General features: G+C 34.1%; 2 protein-coding genes across 2 annotated transcripts in view; one reads left to right on the forward strand and one right to left on the reverse strand.

Annotated features, from left to right (window-relative positions):
* Nucleotides 1–1,889: 1,889 nt before the first annotated feature.
* Nucleotides 1,890–4,368, forward strand: LOC113237486 (alpha-ketoglutarate-dependent dioxygenase alkB homolog 4). The gene is made up of 2 exons (XM_026473980.1): nucleotides 1,890–2,723; nucleotides 3,641–4,368. The coding sequence occupies exons 1-2, from the start codon at nucleotides 1,972–1,974 to the stop codon at nucleotides 3,912–3,914; spliced, it is 1,026 nt and encodes a 341-aa protein (XP_026329765.1). The 5' UTR covers nucleotides 1,890–1,971; the 3' UTR covers nucleotides 3,915–4,368.
* Nucleotides 4,369–10,834: 6,466 nt separating this feature from the next.
* Nucleotides 10,835–13,772, reverse strand: part of LOC113237111 — a 15,349-nt gene continuing 12,411 nt past the window's right edge. The window contains exons 2-3 of the mRNA XM_026473391.1: nucleotides 12,581–12,832; nucleotides 10,835–11,212 (exon numbers count right to left, since the gene is read on the reverse strand). Of these exons, the coding sequence (XP_026329176.1) occupies nucleotides 11,030–11,212; nucleotides 12,581–12,832 (435 nt within the window). The 3' untranslated portion in view covers nucleotides 10,835–11,029. The remainder of the gene's footprint in view (nucleotides 11,213–12,580; nucleotides 12,833–13,772) is intronic.

Consider the following 13,772-nt stretch of genomic DNA (forward strand, 5'->3'; position numbering starts at 1 on the left):
GTTTAAAACAATTCTGCAAATAAATAAAATTTTTAATAAAATATATGTATTTTTTATTTCTCAAATATTTCCCAAGTTTCCCAAATACATTTTGACGTAGATAATATGCAGACGGAACAATTTGGTAAAAACTTTATGCAATTGATTACAGACAGCAGAAAACTCTCCTTAAATTCATTGATGTCAAGAATTCTATAAACGAAAATTCCATCTAACAGATTTACCATAGAAAACTGTAATATCAAATGCAGGATGCACGATTTTTAGATTTGAATCGATTTTTTGGATCGTAATAAATCTCAGGCCTCTGAATCGATTCACGGCTAAGACCGTATCACGGATTCATATATTTCATACACTGGATCGCGCACTTCGATATACCAATATTACAAATTTACACCTTATTCGGTTAGGTTAAGGTTTATTTTAAGTAAAAGTAAAAAACCGAGTCACGTGAGATAGCTCGAAGTAGTGGTCGATCCTTGTCTAACAAGTTGCCAACGCTAAATAAAATCATTATAGGTAGAGTTTAGTCTATCAACTTTTTAAATTTCGCTTAAATAAAATTAGCTTAAAGGTAATATGCTTTTACTGTAATAATACAAAAAATATATATCAACAATAAAACCTCCTATTATGAAGTAGCATATCAAATAAGTAAACTAATTTGTATTATGAAATAATATTAGTACTTTTGTTCATCCATAAGCGGCCACATTATCTGTAAAAATTAAAAAGTTACAAACAATATGGCTGGCTGAAACATAAATGAACATCCTATTAGAAAGAAACGCATTACTACTTTGTAGAGATGGAAAAAGCTGCTTATTTTTTTAAACGCTTAAACGTTATGCTTTTTTAATAAAGTGTGCTTTTTTAAACACTTTTTCACATAAACGCTTTTTAGTTTAAGCTAACAAAATCGCTTAGAAAAACATTTAAGCGCATAAACTTTTATGTTCAAAAAAGTTTGCAACGTTATGTTGAATTAATTTGTTTGGGAAACATAGATGGCGCTACTTGAAATCTAGGCACGGCACGTTGTAAAAAATGAAATTATTAAGTATCTTTGGAACTGACCAGTGACCAACGCTTATGCTTAAAATGAAAAGAGCGCTTATGCGTTTATTTTAAAAAGCAGACTTTTTTAAGTGCTTTTCGTTTAAACGCCCACCTCTACTACTTTGAAGCCTCTCACTCGGCTCGTTTTATTAGTGCACGGTCCAGTTTAATATACAAGTCCGTGGATCGTATGCTCTTGAATCGATCTCACAAAAATCGTTTCAATATTTGTAATAATTAAATCTTTATTATATGAAAAAGAAATGTAATAATATGGCAATTAGCCAAAATAATTATATTTATTTATGCTTTTCACAGATGCCAATCCTTTACATCTAACTAAACTTTTCAATAATAATGTCATATAACATAATGTCCAAAGCATTGTCTTCCTCTTTATTTTCCGTTTCTGTACTTGACGAAATCGTAAATAAGATGAGACTATTGTTTAAATTATGAAACGATTCTATTCGCATTAATATTGAATCTACAATATTATAAAAAATATCGCAAGGTCGTATTCAATTGAATCGATTTTCACAAAAATGTAATCATATTAGGCATCCCTATAATATAATGAAACGTCACCGGCTAGCGTTCCTGTAAATGTAAAACTGGAAAAAGTGTCGCTTACACCTTCCGTACGTTGATTGCACGGATCAAACTTTAAGTTAGAGTTGGTGGTATATTCTAAAAAATAAACCTTTATACGAGTGAAAGTAGTGAAACATTCGCAATGTCTGTAAACACCATATAGGATGGAAAAAAAATAAGATAAAAACAAAACATGTTTCTAACATAACCTCTACATTTTTTACATTGATTGGATTGAATTGGTGTGCCGATTGAGACAATATTTGTTTAATACAGTTTTCACATTTCTTGAACATATATACGTACTGTATAATAATGACAAAACCTCGTCCATGTGGCTGCAAAGGTTGCAGAACCTGTCTTATCTGTGAAACACAGTACGGCGCCGATAAACACAAACTTCAGCTGGACTTCGACAAATCCAAAGGATATGTTTACTGCCCATATTGTGACAAAGCCTGGAAGGGTTGGACGATGGATAGTTATAAAGAACATCCTAACCATCAAGGTGAAGCTATTGATTATCCCGGTGTGTATATAGAGCTGGATTTTATCACCGAAGAAGAAGAATTAAGTTTTTTAAAGCAAATTGATGAAATTCCATGGGATATTTCTCAGAGCGGTCGTCGTAAGCAGAATTTCGGTCCTAAAACTAATTTCAAAAAGAAAAAAGTAGTAACTGGCAAATTTGATGGCTTTCCCGCGTTTTCGAAATTCATACAAGACAGATTTCAAAACGTAGACATTCTTAAAAGCTATGAAACTATCGAACAATGTTCATTAGAGTATGACCCAAGTAAGGGCGCATCTATAGACCCTCATATTGATGATTGCTGGATTTGGGGCGAGCGGATAGTGACAGTCAATTGTTTATCAGACTCTGTACTCACCATGACTCCCTACGAAGGAGATACAAAGAAATACAACTTAGATTGTGCAGACTATTATAGCTCTGTATTAAATACATATAACAATATTATCGTAGATAACATAGAGACAAATAGTGCTTTAGAAGCATGTCGACCAAAACAGAAAATTGATGCTATATTAAGGATACCAATGCCAAGGTAATTTTATATTTAAATTTATAAATTGTACTCTACTAATAATAATAACACACACACACTCAACATAGCCCCGTACTAGGGAAACCCTGTGTCTCGGGTGCCATGGACACACATACACAACCATGAATTAGGTATAAATAATATATAAATCACGATACAAATATGTCTCCCTGCCTGGGAATCGAACCTGGGATCTCTGTGTGGCTGGCCAGCATTGTAACTGTTTGGCTACAGAGGCAGTTAAAACTTGCTCTTTTTACTAAACACACGTTCTTCTTTTTTACAATTTAACCCATCATGCACTCTAGAGACATACGGTGTCCTTAACGATTTTAATAAAGATTCTCTTAAAAATATATATTAAGTTTTTTATAAATGATTTTTTCAATAAATGCTAGAAGTAAACACAGACATGCATTAGAGACACCATTTGGCTCTAATTATTTTGGACATTACACTACCAAAATCATTAGGGCGCGGAATGGGTTAAGAAATTACAGTTCCTACTAAACTATTTTATCATAGTAATCTTTTTTGGGATTACAAACCTTCAAAAAAAGAAACATTGACAAAGGAACATTATGAAACATACATTTGGAATTGAAAAGTAGACTCCCTTCTATATGTGACATAAACAATAATCATTCTGTATGATTATTATATAAAAAAAACATGTTGCTTCTGGTTTAGTTTGTTATATGTGCATGTGAGTAAGTTAATATGCATTGTTTGTTTTATTACAGGTCTCCTCTATTCAGTTTGTGATTTCACATCTAGAGACTTATGATTATGTTTTGTATGGAAGTGAGTCTAATATTCACGTCCACTTATATCCCCATACTCAATTCCATATATTACAACTTTTTATTCATCATGTGTAAAAAGTACATTGAATTAAGTGTTACTGTTTATTTCAGACGATCACTCTTAGTTATCTATGGGGAACCTCGCTACCACTGGGAACACTGTGTTTTACGGGAAGACATCATATCAAGAAGAGTATGCATAGCATATAGAGAGTTTACTCCACCATACTTAAAAAATGGAGTTCATGAAGGCATAGGTGACGAGATAAGGGAAAGAGGTAAACAGTTTTGGGATCATATAAGTAAGTATGATCTAAAAACACATGTCTCTGACTCAAGTCATATGGTTAGTCAGATTTTGGATTTGCCACATCATTTTGTGTGATATTTAAGACTTGTTGTGTCTGCAACTCGCCGTCTAGGTCCTTACCCATGCACACTCTGCATAGAGCTGTCTGTAAATTGCAAAAGTATTTATTATATAGACCTTCTGAATCCAGTTACCGGTCCCCTTGGATAGCAGCATGGGACATGGGATATTATATACAGTAGGCACTGGAATGTGGCTTTGTTATGGTACCATAGTTTTCGGGATCTGTCAGTATAAATGGGTTCATCACGACACTGTGTGGTTGGCACGAAAACTGATGTATTTGTTTAAAAAAGCAAGTGATGTGAATACTAGAGTCTGCAGAAACCCGCACAGACTTCTACTTGACAATATTCCTATAACTGCTAAATACAGTAAAAGTTGTTTAAAAGTATGTGTTGAACTATATAATAAAATACCACTTGAGATTAAACTATTACACTTAAGTTTATTTTGAATGAAGTTGTACATGTGGTTAAATACAAATATTTTTTTCCATCTCTTATTGGCGGTGCCCTTTTAGGATTTCGCCAGCATCAAGTGTTCCACTAAGTAAATTTTATTAGTTCTAACGAGATTCAATAAGTTGGGAATACTTTGTGAGAGAGAATAGGCTCATGCAGAGAATTTTGGATTTTGGTGTTGGAGTGGAGACCTGAGGGCTTACAAATGCAATAACAGGAGCTGATGGAGAGCACTTTGTAGTCTTATATTATAGCTGGATATAAATTCATAGAGATCAAGGATAAAAGGGGTATTCACATACATTAATAATCTTTATGACATAAATGAAATATTTCACAGAAAATGAGTAAGATTTTATTTTATTTTTTTTTTATTTTTTTTTGGGTATTTGGCTTCTGTCCCACTGAGGACAATTTTGCCAGTGTCCGGGTTGAAAGATACACGGTATATTTATCAAGATTCACTCAAACGACGATGATCGGTTGCACCATCCTATGGACAAAGACAAAACACGGGGTTATTTGACTAGCTACTTTGGATGAAAAGCGTAAACACATGCTGTACACATAGTAAAAGTTATAACCGTATGTTATTTTGTTCAATATATTTAAATAGAGTAAATAGTAGAGGAGGTTTTAGGGGAGAAAGGATACTATAAAAATTTGTAGGACGAGGGATACAATCTGGAAGAAGATCTGGGATATAATGCACAGTTAAAAAATATATGGTCAAGAGTTCCTTCTTCAAGACCGCACTCGCAAAGGGAGTGATCCCTTATCCTGAGCTTAGCAAGAAAAGTGGGTCTGCAGTTATGTCCTAGGCGCAATCGGATGATAGTTGAAGTTGTTCTTTTACTGGCCTCGCGGAACTCGAAAAACCATGGTTTCTTGGGTATTACTGGTTGAAGACCAGCATAATATTTGCCTTTTTGTCTGCTAGAAGACGACCAGTAAGTCTTCCAGTTATTGTGTAAATCAATCTTAGCCTGGGAGCGTAAGTCTTGAGAAAAACATTTATCATATATAATGGTACCAGAATGAATGGCCCATTTAGCCCCTCTATTCGCTTGTTCGTTCCCAGGAATGCCAGAGTGTCCAGGAACCCAAACAAGAACAATTTGTATGCCAAAGTTAGAGCAATTGTAAAGAAGCTCTTTTGTTTTAAGATTGATTGGGTGAACATCTTTGCTACGAAAGGGGAATTTTAACAGATCGTCCAGGCAGCTACGAGTCTGTAAAAATTACAGATTTGTCTAATTTGTGGGATTCAACATATGAAACTGCCTCAAAAACAGCGATCACCTCACCCGAATATACGGACGCTTTAGAGGGAGATTTAAAAGTTAAGGAGATATTAAATGTGGGGATCCAGACGGCAGAGCCAACAAAATCATCTGTGGTGGATTTGGAAGCATCTGTAAAGATATTGAGCCAACCGTTCCATTTCTCATTAACGATTTTATTAAAAAGTATTCCAGCGTTAGGGTCATCTTTGACAATTCCTAAATTGGTAACAATATTGGGTTTAAAAATTAGTGCATCAAAATCAATTAAAAACAATGGATTACCAGAGTATTGATTGATAGGGGGGCCGATGAGAGATTTGTTAAAGCTTTTTAAAAGGCATGGAGGGCTCTTATGTTCCCAGTATTTAGAAGTTGTAACAAGGTTCGCTAGTTGAGTCAAGGGGGCAAGTAAGGGGTGGGCAGAATTTTGTAAGATTTTGAAAAAGAAACGGTCGCATAAGTACTGACGACGGAAACATAACGGGGGATCTAAGCTCTCAACCTGCATGGCATTGATTGGAGATGATTTCATCGCTCCTAATATAACACGAAGACATCTAGCCTGTATATTATCCCAATAGTTAACAGCGGATTTGTTACAGGGTTCTAATAAAAATGAAGCGTAATCAAAATGACTCCTTATTACAGCATTATAGATCAATTTTTGGGTATAAGGGTGGGCTCCCCACCATACTCCACACAGAGCTCTAATAATATTTATACCCTTTTCACATTTATTTTTAATATAATTTAGGTGAGGGATTCCAGTCATGTGGGAATCAAAAAAGAAGCCTAGAAACTTAACCTGTCGTGTACAGGGATCAGTTCATCATTTAGGAAAATTTGTATATGTGGGACACGTCTTTTCCTTGTGAATACTACTATTGAGCTTTTACTGGGTGATAGGAGAAGGCAGTGATTAGTGAGCCAATCTTGCAAGTATCTAATGGCAGTATTTAGTTGGATAGTGCATTCATCAAGAGACTCTGAGGAATAATAGAGTGCTAAATCGTCTGCATATTGTAGAATATCACAGAAGCAGTCAACAGATTTATCAAGGTCAGCAGTGTATAGACTATATAGAATGGGGCTCAAGACAGAACCTTGTGGGAGTCCCTTCCATATCATTCTGGGGGGGAGAAGAGAACCATTGATACGTACTGAGATGGAGCGAGACATTAGCATGTTATAAATGATGTTAATCATCCTCACTGGTAGACTCAGCTGATGCATTTTTTGCCTGAGTAGCGGGAGATGAACATTGTCATAAGCGGCTGTCACGTCCAGGAAGACACCAACAAAGTACAATCCTCTGGTGAGTGCGAGTCTGATCTCCGTAGAAAAGGTACTGAGGCTGTCAAGAGTGCCCATACCCTTACGGAGTCCGAACTGCGACCTGGATAGAAATCCTTTGCTCTCCAATATCCACTCTAATCTATTTTTGATGAGGTGTTCCAATATTTTGCATAATACTGATGACAGCGCAATGGGTCTATATGAGGCAGGATCCCTTGGATCCTTACCTGGTTCAAGAATAGGGATAACAACTTGAAGTTTCCAGGAGTGTGGAATATCACCATTTTCAAAGACTTTATTGATAATATTAAGTAGGACAGTTTTCGAAGAATTTGAGATGTTCTTAATAAAAGAGTATGGGATACCATCGATTCCAGGTGTAGAGTCTCTTAGGTGGTTCAAAACTGAAGACAGTTCTATGGAGGAAAAGTAAGATTTTATCTTGATGTTTATCATTTTTGACATATTTAATCTGTCATTGACTGACATGTTTGTGACATTCTTATTGTTTTGGTAGTCTAATTGATATTGTAAAACTAGACATTTGCATGCTACTACACATTTATGCAAAACATGTTTGTATTGGCATTATTTATTCTTAGACCTATTCAAAATATTCTATAAATCTACGTTTAGTATCTTATGTGATGTAGATTAATTGCATACATTTTTAAAAGTAAACTTTTTTATGAATCTGAATTATAAGCATTCATAATGCCAACATTTTGAAGATAATCTCTGATAAAACTGTTTTATCTTCACACTTACATATTTTGGTTATATATTGGTCCATTATCAGTAAATAGGTACATACAGTATTGATCGAAATAATGATTCATATTATTACCAATTTATCAGTAAGTTTTATATACTATCAGTCAATCTTTGTTATGTTGACGATTCTTTTTGATTTTTAGAAAAAAGTATACTTAATTACATTCAAATACTTACATATATGAGTTATTAAGCAACAGACAAGTTTTTTTTCTCTGTTTAAGGGGGGTTACATAAGGTAGCTTAATCCGTCACGCGTTAGACCCTAACGATTTTTTTAAATAAATTTATTTATTTTTTATTGTGGGTGAAAACATAGCTGCGCATTAGAGACGCCATGTGGTTCTAGAACGCTACACTACCAAAATCGTTAAGGGCACAGTGTGTCTAGGATGCGGACAGGTTATACAAATATATTATGTTTGTAGAGCCATGGACATGATAAAAAAAATTCCGTATACCGTCAAAACGTGCTAATTTTTATTGCCATAAATGACTGGTTCACATAGGAGGTTAATTCGAGGTTAAGTCAGCCAATATATATTTTTTCTCCATCTATAAAATAAAGATGTTTAATTTGAATTTAGGTGGACAGTTGCCGGATACAAATTTATCTCAACAGGTATCATCTACAGCAGTCCTTTGGGTGATGCATCCAGAATCCAACCGCTATGTGACCGACAGACACCGGTATAAAATATCTATACCGCAATAACTACATGTGTTTTATTTTTAAAACTATAATAAATTTACAGTCCGCTCTGGGGGTACAAAAAAAGAAGGCCACGTTAATAAGCTTGTTTTTTCAGTAAAAAATGACATTTGTGATGTATGGGTCGTATTCTAGAACTCTACTCAATGCTCAAGTCTGCTCAAATCCTGACTTGAGCATTGAGTGGAGTTCTGGAATACGACCCAGAGAGTCAATTCATTCCTATTTAAGATCGGGTGCCAAAAGTGACTTTTTTCTAAAAATATCGGATTCACCTTTTGGTTTATTACTTCATCTGAAATAAAATTTCTTAGCGTTTTCTTCTAAGTAATACTTTGGTTGCCTAACATTCATAAAACTACTATGACTACCTTAGACTATGGAAAATAAAGGACATGTTACGTTGACATACATAAATCAGACGTTATATGTATATGATGCATTTCGACGTCGAAAACATAAACATGTCTTTGTTTAACTATTACGTGCCGTCTTAAGCCAAAAGAGATAGCATTACATTGGTCTGTGTCAAACACAGGAATCGAAAATACGTAACGTCATCTTAAATGCCAACCGTGTCCATTTCGGAGTACATGAGGTACATGATACCGTTGTCAAAGGAAAGTACATTAAATGTCAAAACAAATGTTTTTCCAAGTATTTTATTGAATTATTCGCATGTATTATAATTAAATTGGACAAAAATATTGACAGTGAGAATAATTAGGTATTAATAAATATGCGGCGTTGCAACATTAAGGGATGTGGCTTTAGAAAAAGTGCAAATCAATCGAATGTTACATTGCACAGGCATGTGTTATTTGTTTGTCCATAAATCACACAATAGCCCAAATATTTCATGTAATTAGACTTATTTAAGTAGTTTATTTATAAATCTTACTAAATTTTACTTTTGTTATTTTAGATTGCCTGTTTGTTAGTATATGTTGATGATTGTTGTTAACGATTATTTTGAGATAGTGTTGATCTTGTAAGCATACATATTATCGATATTCTGTTATTAAAACAATTCACTACGAGGTTGCTATTGTTTTATTTTTTTTTATTATTTCAAGTTTTCCTACAAATGAAAAAAGGAAGAAAGAATGGTTGGAAATCATAGGACTGCCGAATATAAACGTAGGATTAAAGATCATCTTCGTTTGTTCGCTTCATTTAGAAGAGTCAAATTTTAACAAATCTTTGAATGTAACTAGATTACATGACAATGCTATTCCATCATTAGGTTTATTGATAAATCATTTTATGTTCAATTTAGATTAAACAAGACTCATTTACTAGTTATTCTCAGTTCCTGAAAACAAAATTTTCCACTCGTTTCTGATTTTTCCCAATGACAACTCTAACTATTAAAAATGACTATTTTTTTAAAGCCTGCAATACAATGACATGTTAGTCCAACGTTGCCGGGTAAAAGGCCAATACCAACGTATAGACAGCCTATTTGCCTTGCCTTGCCATCGTTAAAGTAATGTTTATATTTTATTTAGTAAGTACAATTAATACTATGTAATGTTATATACCAGTAAAGTAGGTATAATTAAGTAAGAATGCACATGTCGCCATCAAACTGCACAGCAGTTTGGTGACTTTTACTAAATAAGTTACCAGTTGTAATCTTGAAAATAAATTTTAAAAAAAGCTTAAAAATGTGTGTTGACATTTATAATAATATACCACTCGAGATTAAATTATTAGACTTGTGTTTGTTTAGGCATACTTTGGTTACAGTAAACTAAAGAAATAAAAAAAACAGTTTCAACATTCAAGCCAAGCATGACGATAATGACTTATCGATAGATTATGGTACAACACTAAAGAAATCCGCCATTTGTAACTTTCAAATTTTGGTTATATGCACGTTGATTCGGTAGTTAGGGCAGCTCCTTTCTTTTATTTTTTCCATCCTCTAAGATGACTACCTAGTCCTAAGTATTTTTATGAGTGTATTGATTCATACCGCTAGTTTAAAATGTTGTCTAATGAAACAGTTTATATCTCTCCACATTTTGCGTAAATGTTTTAAACATAATTAAAACTCGAGATATCGCGTTTAACGTAAATCGATTCCATTTGATTAGGAAACATTTGTTTTGATAACATTAAAAATAATAACTTTATCATAAGCTTTACTTGATTACAAATCTTTTGATATAAAATAAAATTTGTCGTAATTGTTAATCTTAGAGCATAAAGTTATTAATCAACAAAGATCGAAAACAAAGAAAAAAAAATCGATCGGGCTAGATTCGAAGCAGCGCCTTTACCATACCGTTGACTGGGTTGAATCCAGCCCGATCGAATGAATTTTTCTTTGTATTAATAATTATAACAAGCTAGTGGAGTAATTTCATAATAAAATAATTGAATATCATGGTGGTACTTACATCGTGATATTCAATAAATTTAAAATAAAATTTGTCTTCACCATTTCTCAATATATTGGTGTAATGATACTCAACTGTCATTATATAATACAAACCTACCTGCATGGTATGTTATAAGACAGGAAATTCATTAAATTGATTCAGCGATGCAACCCCGCGTTGCACTAGATAGTAAAATTGATAATACAATTTAAGATATACTCGAATCAGGGTCGATACACTTTTCTTCTGTCGTCTCTTTGTTAGTCGTCTTAGTTTCACCGTGACGAGCCAAAATGATCTGATCGTTTGTATTCGACGTCACGGACGGCATTCCGCTTTTAAATTTGCCAATCCAACGAGCTAGGTTCAGTGCGAAGATTGTGCCTAGGAGCTGGAAAAGTAAAATTATGATTATGAGTTTCAAATTACTTTACTTTTTTATACGACTTCAAAAAAAGAAGAGGTAATAATACTGCTGTAGTATGTTTTATGTATATTTTCCTATTTCTCCGTCCATTGTGGACCGATTTTGAAAATTCTTTTCTTGTTTCTTCTTCTTCTTCTTCTTCTTCGTTTAAATGTTATGGCCCCATCGAAATAATCAATGATATTGCCAATGTGAAGTAAAAATAACTATGTACGGTAGTTTAATATTATTATAAAAATTATACAAAAAAAATGGCGATTTCGCCAATGTCCCGTCCTTTTCTTGTTTGAAAGGGTTCATTCTCAGGTGGTGACTTTTCACTTGACATAATACATGTAATCAACAAATCGCTGTCACCATGACCACCAGATAAAAAGTATAATATGTACAAAGGAGTTGTCACCAAGAAGTCGGAATCTGATGAGGGGATCCCATGGAATGCGAAACACGTTTACTTGTACAATTCTGCAACGGTATACCATCTAAAGAGTTTCGAAGATAATTTTTTATTTTAGTGATTGCAGCAGTTTATCGAAGTCTGTGGTAGCTTTCTAGGGAATGAATGCCATTGGGTCTCGTTACGTTTTGCAGTACATCTCTGCATTTTCATGTAAGTATTTTTATGGACGCGTTCATGCCTGTATGTATTCAAATTTTAATTTTCAGATAGCAATAATAAAGATAGTAATTACTGCAATACAAAAGTGTCAATTAATACAAAATTCTTTGTGTTCGATCTTTGTATTAATAATTATAACAAACTAATGAGTGATTACGCAAAAATAAATAAATATGGTACTAAAATATCATGATGTTCAATAAAATAGCAATACGAGTAGAGGTCCTTGTAAATAAGTTAGTTCAGGGAAGTACTGTCACCTTACCTATTTCTGCCATCAAGCAGTAATGTGAGCATTACGGCGTCCCGGTTTCGAAACGTAAGGGTGCTGGTGAAATTACAGGCTCGTGGGACTTGTTAACTTAGTCTCAGGATGTCGGGTGCAGTGGCAGTGCCCCCCAGATCTTTGTGATTTAAGGATCTGGGTGGCACTGCAACTGTTAAGGACAGGCTTGTCGCTCACCACCAGGCACACGACTAGTTCGACCCGTCACTTAATATTGTAACAAAATCAATATGTTAATAAAGAGTGTTCAGTGATATCCCTTTGCGGGAGGCCGAGGTCTGTACTTGGTTACCGAGACCTATATTAGTAGGTCACTAGACTCTTACCCACTTTTGGTGTTGAGTGGTATATAGTTTCGTTCAATTCTGTATTTCAAATCTAAGCTGTACGTATTAAAAGCTAATAGTAAATTTCTAAAACAACTTGCCTGAACAAACGCAGCTGCCACTCCTAAGGTACCGATACGATTAGAATTATGTAAAAGACTTCTAGCCACTGCATTTTTACACCCATTGCTCCATATCTCGCTACACAATCGTCCCTCAGCTAACCGGCAGCAGGTCCTCGGAAGTTCGATCAAGAACATATCTGTATCATTCTTCCTGTAGAAGACAGTGCTATTGTCTGGGAATTGTATACCGTTGTAATCCACATAGCTGTCCCTACCACAACAATTGAGCTGAAAGTTAAAAAAAAACTATTTTTAACAAAGTTGCATAATCAGTTATTCTGTGATAATTCCCTCTTATGATTGGAATCAAAATAATATTATACCTAAGTACCTAAAGCTGTAGCAAAAGCACCTACTGTGGTAATGCTTACCACAGTAGGTGCTTTTGCTACAGCTGTTTTACTAAGGGAATGAGAACTGAAAAAATAATAATATTGTTATCGTTCTGTTTTCATTCAAGTCAAAATTAATTGAAATAATGAAAATTTAGACAAGATACTAGGACCTCTCTGTCCTAAGAGTCGCTACTATCTCAACTCGAATTTAAGTTTTTCCCATACTGAATCGGTTCTATTGCGCGCGTCGAGCGGAAGGGACACTGGCTTTATTTCATAATTTATTTTTTTGCATACAAAGCCATTCGAAAAATGTATATCGTATACTATACGTAATCTATTTAGTTCAGTTAATATATACAAAAAAATCATTGGTATATGTAAAGCCCTATTGAGCGGTTTTCTTGTAAAATTTCGAAGAAGTTTCTGTTTTTTCTATCGTGAAATTTTATTGGAATCGTGTCTACACTCCGTATACTGATCAGTGTATATCCTCGATTTTAATATATATATTTTCCGAAGCGTTTGATTCAACACTTTCACTGTTATAAGGTATCAACCAAAGCCGTTTGAGGATGTATTACTAATACTCTTAATAATAACCCAAAACGGGGGAAATTAAATGTGTAAGGTAATCGTCCTATGAATCAGCTACTGTTCTACACTATCAGATTTCCTTTTGCTCTAAACTCTATGTAAATTACATAACGTATTATTATAAATTATAATTGTATATGTATATTCAGTTGTGACAACAAAGCCCCTGCATTGAAATTTAGAGGTCTTATGTCCACTTGCACTAAACTTAAGTATGTCTTAAACCAATGCTTAAA

This window comes from Hyposmocoma kahamanoa, unplaced genomic scaffold (assembly GCF_003589595.1).
Source record: "Hyposmocoma kahamanoa isolate Upper Pololo Valley unplaced genomic scaffold, ASM358959v1 93, whole genome shotgun sequence".
Taxonomy (NCBI): Eukaryota; Metazoa; Arthropoda; class Insecta; order Lepidoptera; family Cosmopterigidae; genus Hyposmocoma; species Hyposmocoma kahamanoa.